This window comes from Staurois parvus, unplaced genomic scaffold (assembly GCF_062004578.1).
Source record: "Staurois parvus isolate SC_StPar_1 unplaced genomic scaffold, SC_StPar_1.0 ptg000104l, whole genome shotgun sequence".
In the NCBI taxonomy this organism is placed as follows: Eukaryota; Metazoa; Chordata; class Amphibia; order Anura; family Ranidae; genus Staurois; species Staurois parvus.
In genome coordinates, this window is record NW_028317900.1 from 7,826,554 (window position 1) to 7,844,386 (window position 17,833).

General features: G+C 42.3%; 1 protein-coding gene across 1 annotated transcript in view; it reads left to right on the forward strand.

Moving 5' to 3' along the window:
- Positions 1–17,833, forward strand: part of TSLIG3B (tRNA splicing ligase complex subunit 3B) — a 41,342-nt gene that overhangs the window by 12,941 nt on the left and 10,568 nt on the right. The window contains exons 2-6 of the mRNA XM_089671301.1: positions 11–156; positions 1,820–1,951; positions 2,081–2,253; positions 8,928–9,008; positions 17,613–17,729. Of these exons, the coding sequence (XP_089527427.1) occupies positions 11–156; positions 1,820–1,951; positions 2,081–2,253; positions 8,928–9,008; positions 17,613–17,729 (649 nt within the window). The remainder of the gene's footprint in view (positions 1–10; positions 157–1,819; positions 1,952–2,080; positions 2,254–8,927; positions 9,009–17,612; positions 17,730–17,833) is intronic.

Sequence of the window (17,833 nt, forward strand, 5' to 3'; positions counted from 1 at the left end):
CTCATGCCAGGTACCAAGGTCCCCTGTTGGATGAGGCGAGTCTAGGTCCGGCTTTAGAAGGCGGTCTGTCATCTCCCGAATACTGCCAGCTCTTGTGTTGGCTCAGCTCTCAGATACAGTTACTAGGTAACTTAGAAGAAAGTGTCAGCTCTGAAGGTAAGTACTTCATCTCAACTGAGAAACAATTACTGCACATAAAAGTGCAGTGAACATTTTAACAGATGCTTGGATCTCTGAATGCTTGAATGGCGCCACCTCCCTTTAGCATGCCCCAAACTGGAACCTACTTCTTTTACTTTGGAAAACAAAACATAGTAATGTATTACCATGCATTGCAGGTGTTATAATGAATGGCACTGCAATGTACTGACACATGCATGTTGCAGCACCATGCCTTACTGCAGCGCACAAGTGTGATTCAGGACAGAATGGAAATTGAGTTTTGTGCAAATTCTCTTGATTTAAAAACATGCTTACAAAATGGTGTCTTGTCCTGCTAACGCATCTTGGTGCACCCCAATCTGCACCTGACACCCCCCCCCCTTTTTTTTTTTTTTTAGACTTGATGTACACAGATGTTTCTTCAATGCATTGCACTTCTTTTCACTGTGTGTATAAAAATTACCCCGACTCGGCAATCCTTCACTGCTCCTTTTATCTGTCATAGTTGCCATTGAAATACCTGGTGTCAGAGACTAGGAGTGGTGACATCATCCCCTCCATCATGTGATGGTGCCTGAGCACTGCATTATGTAAGATCACATGTTCAGCCATACTTGGAAGCACCAGCTATTTTGTGCTGACTGCAATGGAAATGTTTGAGAAGTCAGCAGCTTTGTACAGAAATTGTCACTTTGACCTGTATGAGTGAAGTGACAGCGTATCCTTAAACATGACCATTCCGAATAACAAAGCGGAGCTAAAGTGGTTAATACTCGCCTTTCCAACGGTCCTATGCCAGCATCTTCTATGTGCCAGTCTTCAGCTATCTTCATTGGCCAGCACAGAGTGATGTCATTCCTGCACATGCGCAGGAGGCGTCATTCCAGCACACAGAGATCAGCCCGGTTCTGTAAGTTGAGCTGTGCATGCACAGCTCAGTTCAGCACCACAGAAGACAGCGAGCAGGAGGATAGGAACATTTTATTGCAGAAGAGACATTGCTTGTCTCTTCTGCAATAAAAGCCTGCCTGCTCGCTGTTTGTTACAGTGAAACTTTAGTTCTTTTTTTAAATCTTCACCAGTGCAAAAAAAATCTCTGACAGGCTCTATTCTTGTGCTGCCAGTGTGATTTTTTTTTTTTTTTTTTTTTTAATTCTTTATTTTTGTTGAGTACTAAAGGAACAGCACATGCCCATTGTGAAAGGTTTAGTAGTTTAAAATTCACTGGTTATTCAAAATAAAATTCAATTTAAAAACAGCTGTGCTTCTTAGTAGTGTGTTGTATTGCAAGCATGTTGCAATAATTGTAACCTGTCATAGGCAAGCATTGGTTCCCTTCTGTTCTCATTTTCCATTTTATATGAAATGGACTTATGGAAAATCTGTGTAGAATAAAATGTGTAGTGTAGGTAAGGTAGAATGAAAAGGAGAGAGTAAGAAGAGTGAAAGGGGGTGGGAAGAAGTGAGAAACGAAGGATGGGGAAGGGGTGCTTGGAGGGATGGCTAGAGGAGCAAAAGGGATGGAGACTTGACCAAGTAAGGGAACTAGGGAAATTGATGCCAAGATATTCACCGGTTTCTTTTTGTTTGAGGTACTGTTGCCTCTTTTGAGCGCATGGTGATAATATTAAAAACCACTATCTGTTACCCATAATAGGTGGAGACTTGGAGAGTACGCAGTTGGAAATAAGTGGATTCTTAAAGGAGCTCTCTTGCCCATATCCTTCTCTGGTATCTGGAGATATCAAAAGCCGACTCCAAAACAAGGAAGATTGTCTGAAATTGCTGTGTAAGTACATTAAGAACACCTGCATATGAATTAAGTGATATTTAAACTTAAATGAAATAAAACCCATTAATTCATCTGACTCCCCAGCTTTTTAGACCTTTTTTAATCTTCTCACACCATATGTCCCAGTATTCTTAGGTACAGAACTTCAGGCCATACAGATCCTACAGACCAAGAAGTCGAGTTGCTTAGCTCCAAGCGATGCTGTGAATAAAGAAATAAAAGTTATTTTTGAAGCTCTCAGATTGCCTCTGTCATCAACTTCAGATGTTGTAAGCCAGTTAAAAAGTGTGCAGGAAAAGGTAAGAAACTTATATGAAATATTTTAGCTTTCATGTATATTCACTTACCTACCTGTACTGCTTCCTCTGTTCAAGTGCTAAGACATGGGTAGTAAAGCAAAAAAACACATTTTGTGGAAAGCTTGACTCTTGTGACTCATATTAGATTTTTGCCAATGATGTCACTCTTCACAAGCGGAACTAATGTCTAAAAATACTACCCTCCAGCATCCAGCAATGTGGCAGTTACATTCCTCGCTGGCCATTGTCATCTACTCCCAGGTCACTTCCTAGTGTCAGGTTTTCGGCCTCTGAATTGGCGATTGAGGGGTGCTGTCAATCCGTACATGTGCACGGGAGCCAGTTATTCCAGCACAGCTGAAGTGTGCCTGAAATGCACGCTGAGCTGCACATGTGCAGCTCCGTGTACATTCAGTAGAAGACTGCAAGCAGGAAAGTAATTACCGTATTTTTCGCCGTATAAGATGCACTTTTTCTTCCCCAAAACTGGGGGGGAAATGTCAGTGCGTCTTATGGAGCGAATATGGAGCGGCCGGTCCAGTATTTCCACCGCGGCCGTGTCAGAATACCGGGCCGGCCGCTCAGCTCTGCAGCGGGACCTTGCCTGTTCCTCTATCCAGCGGCGTGCTGTCTTCCCGTCTTCTGTAGTGTGGGCACTGGGCATGACAGCCGGGTGCCAAATGCGCAAGAAGCTGTGCTTTTTGTGAATGGTAAGGCGGTACCTGGGACACATGACAGATCCCAGAAGCCGCCGGACCAATCACAAAGCGCAAGTGCTTCTTGCTCATGCGCACTGGGCACCCGGCTGTCATGCCGAGCGCCATTACAGAAGCCGGGAAGACAGCGCGCGGCTGGATCGAGGAACAGGTAAGATCAAACAAAAACTCTGCGGAAGTAAGAGCGGGTACCTGTCAAATTCAGGTACCCGCTCCCCACCTCCCCAAAGGTCAGCAGTCATCTGTACTGTCCGCAGTCTCTGGTCATCCCTGTGCTGTCCGCAGTCTCTGGTCATCCCTGTGCTGTCCGCAGTCTCTGGTCATCTCCTGTACTGTGTCTGCAGTCCATTACTTCAGAATTTTTTTTTCCTGTTTTCTGCCTCTAAAACCTAGGTGCGTCTTATGGTCAGGTGCGTCTTATACGGCGAAAAATACGGTATGCGTAATTGCAGAAGAGACATAGTGTCTTTTATGCAGTAAAAAGCTGCCTGATAGCAGTCTTTTAAAAGTTAGGTTTAGCTTCATTTTAATCTAGTTAGGTTTTACTTTACCGTTGCCCCTATACCAGTCCAGGGAGAGAAGAGAGAACACACTGAGTAAAAGTGCCACATTTTACACACACATGTTAAATTGACACATTTAACATTTTGATCATCCCTTCACCCAGACAGTGTCAGAATATAGAGGTTTTTCTCTGATCACTTTATTACTGCCACTAGTGACATCATAATGTCAGGGTCTGTAAGCACCCCTCCCTGCCAGGGTCAACTAGCGTTAGATTGCCTGCACATTATCGCACTCATGTTATAGGTCGCTGATCGCCGCCATTACTAGTATAGCGTGTGTACAGATCAATATATTGATCGTGAACAGAACTATATTGGTGCCTTCTTAGTATAGTGTTCCCATAAATGCAATGTTTGCAGGATCTGCCCCATTTGCTGACAGCACAGCGTTCAGCCCCTGCCCTGTTTTTCACGGAAGATTTTTTTTCTGAATTGATTGTTGGCCAAAGTAATGTATATGCACAACAACACACCGCCGCCCACCCAAATTTAGCTATTGCCAGCCAATTCGCATGGAAACCTATCATGGTTTCTGAATTCAAAACTTTTTTGGGCCTGACCCCAAACATGAGCATTACAAAAAAGAATGAATTGCGATCATATTGGTCCACAGACCTGATTCATCATATGTATATGATGTATATGTGTTCACTGCTGTTACATATATGCCCAACCTGGACCAGCGACGTACTAGTATGTCATTGGACTTTGAGTGGTTATGAAAGGACAATGCTTGCAGCTACATTTTTTTTTTTTTTTTTTTTCTTTTCAGCTGGTGGTCAGCTTTTATGTAAAAGCAATCCTAATTGCTAATTAGACCACTGGATCACTTTTACAAGCAGCGGGAAGGGAAGCCCCTCCCGCCGCCGTCCATGGCTTTTACGGGCTCTCCCGTCCCACCGAAGAACCCGAGAATGCAGCCGGCAGTTCTGCCGACTGACCATAGAGCTAATCAGACACCGGAATGGCTCCACTCATCTCTATAGTCTAAGAAACCAGAAGCAATGATTATTTCATCATTTCGGTTTTACCTGATATAAACAGCGCCATTTTAAAATTGGGAAAGCATCTGATAACACCAATCTTTGGGCAGGGGAGAGATCTGGAGTCTAATAGACCACAGATTTTTCAGAAAAGAGTACCTATCACTGCCTCTTGCTATAATTTAGCTATTTACATTACACAGGGAATTTGAAATCCCCCCCCCCCCCGGTGTGTAAACAGAGATTTCACCATGCATGTGAGATATCAACATGAATGTCAGAGGGCATTAAATCTAAAGTGGTAACTGTGACGGGCGCGGCTTCAGACCCCAGCCCTTCTCACCATACTCGTGACCAAAGGACTAGCCAATCTAAAACCGTGCTGTCACGTGCGTAACAATGCCATGCCCAGCTGCACCCTGCACAATGATTTTCCAGCTAATTGGACCACAATCTATGTACCGGCAGCCTGGGAGCGATTGTTACTGGGTCAGGTTAATTACGCAATTAACCCTTTACACTGCCACCACCTCCTTTTTATACAGAGAAAGAGGAAACTCAGCAATACACTAGGATGATTGGTTAACCGTCAGTATCCCGCTATCTCTACAGACCGGTTATACAGAGGGTTAAATACTCATGGTAGTGTTCTTCAGCGGCAGGGACTCGTAAGTTACATTCAGGAGCTATAGAAACAGTTCAACACTTTTAGAAAGTAAGATTTAATACTAAAAGGTCAAAAGGGTGCAGTAGAAATATTTACAGAAAGAAGATGTAACCAATATATGTATATATAAATATACAGAGCACAACAGCACAGTAAACAGATAACAGAAAGAAGTTTAGGTAAATAAGTACTTGCCAAATATATGCCTGGGGTTAGCAGATCAAGTTTCAGAGCAGAAGGGTGCTTTGATCTCCCCTGTTTCGATGGTCAATGGGAGAATTCTTCAACTCTTTCTCTGCAAGATGTTGCACACAGCAAGTTCTCACTTCTCCCACTCACAAAACATAACACTACTTTTTTCTACTCAAAATCTCTTCCCACAGTGGACAAGCCAAGGCTTATTTGCAAAGAATTGTTAGGCAGCGACTCCGCATCATACGCTGGTTGCATTCCTGAGGGAGGGGGAATGATGAGATACATGAAGCCTTCTTAATACAGGGAGAGCCTGTGCCTGGCTCTTGTATGAACGATACTACACCTCCCCCCCCCCCCCCTCAGGTGATGGCATATGAGTGTGAGAGCAATACCAAAATGTATAAGTTTGGGGCAAAATGGAGAACCGCACCTCTCCCTGTGGGCATGATTGTGACAGTAACCTGTAAAGGCTTTTAAAGCGTCGCCTATGGACATTACAAATTTGCATAGTCTGTTGCCGTTGCATGGACGTGCACAGTTTTAAAGCATGGCATGTTTGGTATCTATTTATTCAGCATAACATCCTCTTTTATATTTTATAAAACATGTGGGCAATATATTGTTTTGCACATTAAAATTCAAAACTACTGTGACATAAAAAACATAGCAAAACCCACCATTTTATTCTCAGTTTTAAAGCAATATATAATGTTTGGGGGGTCAAAGTAATTTTCTACCAAAAAAAAATGTTTTTATGTAAAGAAAAAGTGTCAGAAAAGGCTTGGTCTTCAAGTGGTTCGAAGAGTTGGTGATGTGTGGCATAAGCTTATAATGTTGGGCATAAAATTCCTGAATAGTAGAAGCACCCACCCCAAATGACCTTTTTTTGGAAAGTGGACACTCAAAGGTATTTGCTAAGGGGCATGCTGAGTATTGCAGATCTCATTTGTTGCCACAAGCTTTTGAAGAAAGAAAACGAAAATGTATTTTTTTCTTTTCTCTTTTTCAAAATCCTGTGACAAAAAATATTTGAAAAATACTCATCATGCCTCTTATCAAAATTGCTTGGGGTGTCTACTTTCCAAAAAGGGGTCATTTGGGGGTTGTTTGCATTATCCTGACATTTTAGGTCCTTTGAATCTGTGATAGGAAGTGACATGAGGAAATATGCCCTTTGAAAGCCTGAAGGCAGTCATTCGATTTTCGGGTCCTGTACTTGGCTAGACTGCCAAAATGTTTCACACATTTGGTATCCCCATACTCAGGAGAAGTAGCAGAATGTGTTTTGGGGTGTTATTCCACATATACCCATGGCATGTGTGAGCAGTAAATCATTTAAGTAACAACTTTTGTGTAAAAATAAAAAATGTACATATTGAGTAAAATACTTATTGAAATGACATTTTAAAACAATACATGGCTAACTAAACCGAATAGTATCGGCATTCTCTTCTATAGCATTATATCCTCCAAAGGTCGACGCGTTTCGCTTTATTAGCTTCTTCTGGTCCATAAAAAAATTGGAGGCGAAGAGTCAAATGCCTTGGCTAAGAAAATATACATATACACACATACATAAATAATTTAATCATGCAATATAAATTCCACAAGAGACATAAACCTTAAAAAATAAATATACACGTATTGGAATTTTTTTTAACCAAAGACCTGTAGCAGAATGCCTTTTGGCCTAAATTTATGATTAAGTTTGAGTTTTTTCATTTATATCACAAAAAATAAAAAATCCAGTGGTGATCAAATACCATCAAAGGAAAGCTCTATTTGTGTGGGGAAAAAAGGGCATACATTTAGTTTGGGTACAGCATTGCATGACCACACAATTACCAGTTGAAATAGCACAGCTCTGAATATCATAAAATGGCCTGGTCAGGAAGGGGTGTAAGTCTTCCGGAGGGCAAGTGGTTAAGGTTAATGGAATTGCAAAGCCCCCAATATGTCAGTGACCTGGAAACAGGCACAACAGAATCTAGCACCGTTCAGTATTCAGGGGTGTGAAAATTTAAAAAAAAAAACAAAAAAAAACTTCTTGTCCAAGGGACTAAATCGGGATCACAATCTACTTGTCCAGATGAAAATAAAATGTTTTTGCCAGGATGAAAAATGTGAAGGGTGTGTTTTTTTTCTTTTGTTAGGCGGAGGTGCTTTTAATGTCTGGGGCTTTGAAAAGGGACTTTATCGCTGCTTAACATTTAATTTCTTACATCTTTTTGCTAGAAAATTTCTTATAACCCCCCCAAACATTATATAGCTTTTAAATAAGAGGCCCTAGAGAATAAATTGGTGGGTGTTGCAATTTTTTATGTCGTACAGTTTTTTTAAATTTTAATACACTTTTGGTAAAATATAAAAGATGACGTTAAGCTGTGTAAATAGTTACCAACCATGTCACACTTTAAAATTGCACACGCCCGTGCAAACGCAATAAACTATGTACATTTTTACTATCCATAGGCAATGTGTTAAAAACCTTTACAGGTTACCACATAAGATTTACAGAGGAGTCCAGTGCTAGAATTACTGCCCTTGATCTGACGTTTGCAGTGATACCTCATATATTTGGGACAATCGCTGTTTGCAAAAAATTGTGTATATTTTTAAGCAAATTCAAGTTAAAGGAATCCATTGGAGCCCCACAGCTCACCATAACTAGGGACCCTGTTGGAAGATTTCCCCTCTATTACTGTTCTGTGAACAACCCAAAATGTGGGGTTTCTTTTACTTTGGATAATGGTATTCCAGACAAGTGGAGAGGGTAAATCTCCCTAATGGGAGTACAGACAGCAATAAAAACTTGACAGATGTTGTAACCCTTCTCAACTCTATCCAAAACTTACAAAAAAAAGTTTTGCCTTTAGTTATACTTTAATGAGTTTTCAGTGAAATGATTTTCCAAATGTGTTTTCCTATATGTGACCATATCTAATGGGTTACCCAATCCAAAAGAAAATGGCTTTATATAATATGAGGAGCAAGTCCGTGCAATACGGATGTCATCGTGAACATTTTAAAGTAAATTGTGCACATAGCCTTTATTTTCTGAGCACCCAGAAGCTGGCCTTTGCTTTTGCTGAGAGAGTCTATGGCTGGCAAGTCCTCTACTGTTACCAGAGGGAAGCATTGAAGCAAGCAGCTTTGCATAAGAGCAACAACAATATTCAGATCATCAGCAATGACAGCTCACATATTTTTCATGATAGGTTTTTTGTAAGAACAGAGGAAGCATTTGCTTCCTTTTGACGGAATAGAAGAGTCTCTTAAACATTTGAATTTTAGCTTTGGCTATGTGGCTTCGAGGATTTGTTCAGTCTTTTTTAAAGATTTTATCACTTCCCAGGTTTTTAGTTGCTAGAAATATTATGCTTAACAAGGAATTTAAGAAAGCTGAGATTTTTAAGGCTTAACTCATATTCTAAAGGAAAATATACTTTATTTGTAACTGACAGTTTTACAATTTTCAACAGGAAAAAAGAATGTGTACGAAATTCCATATCTTATATTTATATTGTCTGTTTTATCTTATTCGCAGGTTACAGAGTTATTGTCAAAAGCTCCGTCAAATAGCACTAACAAGACTCTTCTTGGTGTGGAACTGAATGCAGAACAGTTGGTGAGAAACGAATATAGAAAAATAAGTGAAGATTACAATAAACAAATATAGTAACCCTAACATTTAAGTCGTTTTGCTAAATGATGAGTCAAGTGTTCAAATGGTCCTATTTCCACTCCTACAAACTGACTTAACATCTGAAAAAATTATTAAACCCTGCCCCACCTACTGCAGCCAGTGTTAAGTATCATATGCAAATATTAACTGAAAGTCATGTTTTAATCTGATAATGAGACTGTGTACAAAAAGTTTATTTTTTATGTTTTTCTGAATAGTTCAGTGAACAGTCTTGGAGTTACCGTTTAGGTTGCTGCAGAGTATTTGGGCTGATCCTTCTGCCAGTGTTGGGGAATTAAACATCATCTGTTTAAATCCAAATCTGATACCTACCTATCATCATTTTTACCTTTTACCTGTTGTACCAACAACACCAGCTAAATTGTCAACCAAGCCATCTTTGCCTTGACATTTTGTCTTGTGTTGAAAATCAGAAAATGGTTGCGGTGAGACAGAATACTTTTGATGGTCTATTAAAATGTGGTTTGATCTGTCCTTTTCCCGTGTGACAGTGCTTGGGCCTGTGGTTATTGGCCTCTCAGTGCTGTCTTGTGGAAAGAAGGGAGGACAGACACATGAACCTGTGGGGTTTTTTTTTTTCCCTGTTGGTGGGGAGTCTCTTTTCTCCTCATCACTTCTCCTTCCAGCTCAGTATTGCAGATTACACAGAGAGTTTAACTCCCTGTGTCATCAGTGGATTTCCAGTGTTATGACATCCACCTGCTCTGTATCAGTAGCTTTGTGGGCTCCTGATAGATTGAGCACAGCAAATTGTTGTCACCAGCTCTGCTGATTACAAAGGGAAAGCTTTGCTCTTCCAGTGAAATCTGCAAGACTGAGATGTCAGTGTGACAAGCCAGTTCTAGTATAGACGTATTAAATTAAAGCTGTTGATGTAGTGTTTGTGTATGCACAGTGCTCAGCATAAATGAGTACACCTCTTTTGAAAAGTAAGATTTTAATCAGTATCTCAATGAACACAAGAACAATTTTCAAAGTTTTGACAAAACTGCGTTTTTAGAGAACATTTGTTTAGTTCATTACATGAAAGTAAGGTTAATAATATAACTTAGATTATAAAATCTTCAGTTTTACTCAAATTTTTTGATGCAAAAATGAATACACCCCACAACAAAAACTACTACATCTAGCTTTTTGTATGACCTCCATGATTTGTAATGACAGCACCAAGTCTTCTAGGCATGGAATGTCAAGTTGGCGACACAATGCAACATCTATCTTTTTCCATTCTTCAAGAATGACTTTTGTTTTAGCCTGGATGTTGGATGGAGAGTGATGCTCAACTTGTCTCTTCCAAATTCCCAATAAGTGTTGAATTGGGCTCAGATCAGGAGACATGCTTGGCCACTGAATCACTTTCACTCTTTCAGAAATGCAACGGTGGCCTTAGATGTGTGTTTTGGATTATTGTCATTTTGGAAAAGTGCACGACAACCAAGGACACGGAGTGATGGTAGCATCTTCTCTTTCAATATAGAGCAGTACATCTGTGAGTTCATGATACCATCAATGAAATGCAGCTCCCCAACATCAGCAGCACTCATGCAGCCCCACAGAAGGACACTGTCACCACCATATTTCACTGTAGGCACCATGCATTTTTCTTTGTGCTCCTCATCGTTGTGGCGCCATTCAGTTTTCAAGCCATCCAGTTCCAAAAACATGTAACTTGGTCTCATCGCTCCAGAGTACAGAGTCCCAGTAGTCGTCTTCTTTTTCAGCATGGGCCCTGGCCAGGGGCGGATTGACAACTCATGGGGCCCCCGGGCAGTAAGAGATAATGGGGCCCCCTGTTCCCCTGCCTACACTCAAACCACACCCACACACCCTACCTACATATTGCAGCTCAGGTGCATAGAAGTGGCATTTAAATATTTACTGCAGCAAAGACTGCATGAATGTTCCCGGCTTATTTCCGTGGAAGCCACTGGGCACTTTCAGGTTTAAAGATGGCTGCCATGTGGGGGAAGCGAAAAGAGAGGGGAGTGAGAGGGTGAAAAAAAGGAGGAGTGTGAGAGAGAGAAAGCAGAGGAGTGAGAGAGGAGAGATTGTTTTTTAAATTGCGCTAAAAATTGGGCATGGGTTAAAAGGGGTATGGTTAAATAGGGAATGTACAGTGTGGAGTGTATGACAGTGGGTAGTATGTGTAGGATGGTGTCAGTGGTTCTCCATTTTTATTATTATTATTTTTTTTTTTTTTTTACAAATGTTTTTTATTATTTTTATCATTATTTTTTTTTTTCAAAATGCTTTTGGGTGGCCAGTGGATGGTGTCAGTAGAGCAATGGCGTGGGTGTAAAACATTTTTTATTTTTATTATCTAATGTAATTATTTTTTACAATTTATTTCTGCATTATTTTTTTCACAATGATTTTGTGGGGGCAGTGGACAGTGTCAGTAGGGGGCACTAGTATACAGTCAGGTCCATAAATATTGGTACATCGACACAATTCTAACATTTTTGGCTCTACACCACCACAATGGATTTGAAATGAAACGAACAAGATGTGCTTTAACTGCAGACTGTCAGCTTTAATTTGAGGGTAATCAGGTGAACGATGTAGGAATTACAACAGTTTGCATATGTGCCTCCCACTTGTTAAGGGACCAAAAGTAATGGGACAGAATAATAATCATAAATCAAACTTTCACTTTTTAATACTTGGTTGCAAATCCTTTGCAGTCAATTACAGCCTGAAGTCTGGAACGCATAGACATCACCAGACGCTAGGTTTCCTCCCTGGTGATGCTCTGCCAGACCTCTACTGCAACTGTCTTCAGTTCCTTCTTGTTCTTGGGGCATTTTCCCTTCAGTTTTGTCTTCAGCAAGTGAAATGCATGCTCAATCGGATTCAGGTCAGGTGATTGACTTGGCCATTGCAGAACATTCCACTTCTTTCCCTTAAAAAACTCTTTGGTTGCTTTTGCAGTATGCTTTGAGTCATTGTCCATCCGCACTGTGAAGCGGCGTCCAATGAGTTCTGAAGCATTTGGCTGAATATGAGCAGATAATATTCCCGAAACACTTCAGAATTCATCCTGCTGCTTTTGTCAGCAGTCACATCATCAATAAATACAAGAGAACCAGTTCCATTGACAGCCATACATGCCCACGTCATGACACTACCACCACCATGCTTCACTAATGAGGTGGTATGCTTAGGATCATGAGCAGTTCCTTTCCTTCTCCATACTCTTCTCTTCCCATCACTCTGGTACAAGTTGATATTGGTCTCATCTGTCCATAGGATGTTGTTCCAGAACTGTGAAGGCTTTTTTAGATGTCGTTTGGCAAACTCTAATCTGGCCTTCCTGTTTTTGAGGCTCACCAATGGTTTACATCTTGTGGTGAACCCTCTGTATTCACTCTGGTGAAGTCTTCTCTTGATTGTTGACTTTGACACACATACACCTACCTCCTGGAAAGTGTTCTTGATCTGGCCAACTGTTGTGAAGGGTGTTTTCTTCACAAGGGAAAGAATTCTTCGGTCATCCACCACAGTTGTTTTCTGTGGTCTTCCGGGTCTTTTGGTGTTGCTGAACTCACCGGTGCGTTCCTTTTTTTTAAGAATGTTCCAAACAGTTGTTTTGGCCACGCCTAATGTTTTTGCTATCTCTCTAAAGGGTTTGTTTTGTTTTTTCAGCCTAATGATGACTTGCTTCACTGATAGTGACAGCTCTTTGGATCTCATCTTGAGAATTGACAGCAACAGATTCCAAATGCAAATAGCACACTTGAAATGAACTCTGGACCTTTTATCTTCTCATTGTAATTGGGATAATGAGGGAATAACACACACCTGGCCATGGAACAGCTGAGAAGCCAATTGTCCCATTACTTTTGGTCCCTTAACAAGTGGGGGGCATATATGCAAACTGTTGTAATTCCTACACCGTTCACCTGATTTGGATGTAAATACCCTCAAATTTAAGCTGACAGTCTGCAGTTAAAGCACATCTTGTTCGTTTCAGTTCAAATCCATTGTGGTGGTGTATAGAGCCAAAAATGTTAGAATTGTGTCAATGTCCCAATATTTATGGACCTGACTGTATATTGGGCTGTCATGAGATTGGGATGAATAAACAGAACCTGTATCCCCTTATATCGGAAGGAAGGGAATGGATGGAGGGAAGAAAGGGGAAGGAAGGAGGGATGGGAGGAAAGAATGAAGGGAGGGGATGGAGGAAGGAAGGGAAAGAAGAAAAGGGAAGGAATGGAAGGATGGAGGAAGGAATGAAGGAAAAGGAGGGAAGGGAGGAAGTGAGGGAGGGAATGGATGGAGGAAGAAAGGGGAGGAAGGAAAGAAAGGGAGGGAATAGATGGAGGAAGGAAGAAAGGGGAAGGAAGGAGAGAATGGATGGAGGAGGGAAGGAAAAAAAGGGAGGGAGGAATGCATGGAGGAAGGAAGGAAAGAAAATGGATGGACGAAGTAATGACCGTAAAGGAGGGGAGGGAAGGGAGGAAGGAAGAAAAGAGAGGGAATAGATGGAGGAAGGAAGGAAATGGATGGAGGAAGGAATGAAGGAAAGGGAAGGAAGGAGGGGAGGGAGGAAGGAAGAAAATGAAAGGAGGGGAGGGAGGAAAGAATGAAGGGAGGGGATGAAGGGAGAAAGGAAGGAAGGATTGAAGGAAGGGGAGGGAGGGGGGAAGGAAGGAATGATTGAAGGACAAGGAGGGAGGGAATGAAAAAAATGAAGGGAGGGGATAGAGGAAGGAATGAAGGTAAGGAATTGGAGGAAGGAAGAAAATGGATGGAGGAGGAAATGAATGAAGGGAGGGAAGGAAGGAAGAAGGAGGGAGGAAATGGATGGAAGAAGGAAGGAAATTGATGAAGGAAGGAAGAAAAGGGAGGGGATGGATGGATGGATGAAGGAAGGAAGGAAAGGAGAGAGGGAAGGGAGTAAGAAAAGGGAGGGAATGGAAGGAATGAAGGAGGGGGAGGGAAGGGAGGAAGGAAGGAAATTAAAGGAGGGGAGGGAGGACAGAATGAAGGGAGGGGATGGAGGCAGGGAGGGAATGGATGGAGGAAGGGAGAAAAGAAGGGGAGGGAAGGAAGGAGGGGAGGGAGGAATGAAGGAAGAAAAGGGATTAAATAGAGGAAGGAAGGGGAGGGAAGGAAAGAGGGGAGGGAGGAATGAAGGAAGAATGGGGATTAAATAGAGGAAGGAAGAAAAGGGAGGGAATGGATGGATGGAGGAAGGAAGGAAATGGAGGAAAGGGAGGGAAGGAAGGAAATGAAAGGAGGGGAGGGAGGCAGGAAGGAAGGATATGAAAGGAGGGGAGGGAGGAAAGAATGAAGGGAGGGGATAGAGGAAGGAATGGAGGAAGAAAATGGATGGAGGATGGAATGAATGAAGGAGGGAGGGAGGAAGGAAGGAAGAAAAAGGAGGGATGAAATAGATGAAGGAAGGAAAGGAAAGAAGGGGAGGGAGGGAGAGCGAAAGGGAGGGAAGGAAGGAAAGAATGAAGGGAGGGGATGGAGGAAGGAAGAAAAGGTAGGGAGGGAATGGATGAAGGAAAGAAGGGAAGGAAGGAAGAAAAGGGAGGGAAAGGATTAGAAGGAAGGGAGGAATGAAGGAAATGGAAGGGAGGGAGGAAAGAATGAAAGGAGGGGAGGGAGAGAGAGAGAGGGGGGAGAGAGGGGAGAGGAAGAGAATGAATCGCAGAGCTTCCGGATGATCTGGACAGGGGAGGCAGAGCAGATCCTCTCTCCTCTGCTCTACCGTGGAGGATGGGGGGAGGGGCTGGACACTGTCAGAGAAGACGAAGCATCAGAGACCTGCAAGGAGCACAGAGGGGGGGCCCAGGAGGAAAATCCGATGCACAGTCAGGGATGATCGGTGCAGTGGAGGGACAGTGACAGCACCGATCTCCCTGCATGGATTTCCAGGAGGCAGCCTGAAGTCTTTCAGCTGCTTCATTGAAATCCATGCAGGGAGATCGGTGCTGTCACTGTCCCTCCACTGCACCGATCACCTCCAACTTTGTTCCTGATACATATCATCCATGGGGGGGAGGGGGGTGCAGGGTGTGTGCAGTGAACAACCCGCACCATGGATGATATGCCTCTCACCTTCCCACTGCCCACCGACTCCATCACCAGCACAGTGTCCGGATCCATCGCCCGTCTCACTCTGCCCCCACGTGAAGTGACAGGTGAGCTATTTCTGGGTCGGGATCTGAGACTGCCTCTTCCTCTGCTCCCCACACTGTCACTGGACAGTGATCCTCTCACGGGCCCCCTACTGACCCCGGGCCCTCGGGAAATGCCCGAATGGTCAGTCCGCCCCTGGCCCTGGCAAATTCTAGGTGGGTTCTTTTGTTCATGGGCTTTAGGATAGGCTTCCTTTGTGAAAAATACCCATGCATGCCATTCCTCTGCAGTGTACGCCGTATTGTGTCATAGGAAACAATCATCCCAGTTTGACTTTCTGCTTCTTTAGCTAACTGCAGGGACCTTTATATGAGGATTTTCTTCAACCCTTCTCATCAGAAGACGTTCCTGTCGAGGTGCTGACTTCCGTGGACGATCTGGACGTCTCTGTGAGATGGTTGCAGTTCCATCTTACATTTTTGTATCACTTTTGCTACAGTATTCTGACTGATAAGTAGAGTTTTTCTGATCTTGTAGCCTTCATCTTTTCTGTGTAAAGAAATGATTTTCTTTCTCAGGCCTTGTGACGTTTCTCTTCCATGTGGTGCCATTGCTGACAGCATGAAATGGGAAGGAGTTTTCCTTGTTAAGTAACGCCATTTTATAATCAACTGTCTGCTGGACATTTGTTTAAGGAATAATGAGACTCACTTGTAGTTGGATTCTTGTTAATTAGGATTTTGTTGTCTAAAATTTAGCTTTGCTTTTCATTTGGGATGTATTCATTTTTGCAACATGGTCTTGAATGAATTAGGAAAAACTTTTTTGTGTGTGCAAATTAACAAATCTTGTTTTCAATTAATGTCCCACATCTGTGGGAGTATTTTGTAGTATAGGGACCCATAGAAAATGTTGATTATGATAGGAAAGTAAAGATTTTCTGACACATCTGTTGGGGTTTACTCATTTATGCTGTACAGTGTGTGTTATTTGTTTTTTTTATATATATATATATCACACACTATATCACTAAAAGTATTGGGACACCCCTCCATATCATTGGATTAAAGTATTTAAATCACCTCTATGACCATGACAGGTGTATAAAAACCAAGCACCTAGGCATGCAGACTGCTTCTACAAACATTTGTGAAAGAATGGGTCGCTCTCAGGAGCTCAGGGAATTCAAGCGTGGTACCGTGATAGGCTGCCACCTGTGCAATAGGTCCATCCATGAAATTTCCTTGCTACTAAATATTCCACGGTCAACTGTTAGTGGTATTATAATAAAGTGTAAGGAACTGGGAACAACAGCAACTCAGCCATGAAGTGCTAGGCTGTGTAAAATGACAGAGCGGGGTCAGCGCATACTAAAGCACACAGTGTGCAGAAATCGCCAACTGTCTGCAGAGTCAATAGCAAACGTCATGTGGCCTTCAGATTAGCACAACAGTGCATAGAGAGCTTCATGGAATGGGTTTCCATGGCCGAGCAGCTGCATCCAAGCCTTACATCACCAAGTGCAATGCAAAGCCTTGGATGCAGTGGTGTAAAGCGCGTTGCCACTGGACTCTAGAGCAGTGGAGATGTGTTCTCTGTGGAGATGAATCATGCTTCTGTGTCTGGCAATCTGATGGACATATTTGGGTTTGGTGGTTGCCAGGAGAACGGTACTTGCCTGATTGCAATGTGCCAAGTGTAAAGTTTGGTGGAAGGGGGATTATGGTGTGGAGTTGTTTTTCAGGGGTTGGGCTTGGTCCCTTAGTTCCAGTGAAGGGAACTCTTAAGGCGTCAGCATACCAAGACATTTTGGACAATTTTGTGGGAACAGTTTGGGAATAGCCCCTTCCTGTTCCAATATGACTGCGCACCAGTGCACAAAGCAAGGTCCATAAAGACATGGATCAGTGAGTTTGGGGTGGAGGAATGTGACTGGCCTGCACCTCAGCCCAACAGAACACCTTTAGGATGAATTAGAGCATAGACTGTGAGTCAGGCCTTCTCATCCGACATCAGTGCCCGACCTCACAAATGCGTTTCTGGAAGAATGGTCAAACATTCCCATAGACACACTCCTAAACCTTGTGGACAGCCTTCCCAGAAGAGTTGAAGCTGTTATAGCTGCAAAGGGTGGGCCAAATCAATATTGAACCCTATGGACTAAGACTGGGATGCCATTAAAGTTCATGTGCGTGTAAAGGCAGACGTCCCGAGAGAGATTGATTATTTATGAATATATTAATGTGTGCACATACTGCTTCAGCTTAATTACTGCCCATTAATGATACTAAACTCTTTACTGTGAAGCAGTAATCCTTTCAAATCACCATCTATGATGTCTGCTCTGTAAGCAAGGATGGATATTTGTAATGTGTGTAATGGAAGGATTATATATACATTTTTAACCTGTCTTAACATTTAATCTTGTAGGAACACCTGGAAAAGATAAATGAAGCTCTTTGTAAAGAGTATGATTGTCGGCGACGAATGTTAATAAAACGTCTCGACGTTACTGTTCAGTCATTTGGCTGGTCAGAGAGAGCCAAGGTGGGTGCATTTTTGCAGTTATTTTCTAGGTGTTGCACTTTCGCTCTTTATTGTCAATGCATTGTTATCAAATGTTACATTGCAAGGTACTTTGTGAAATTATG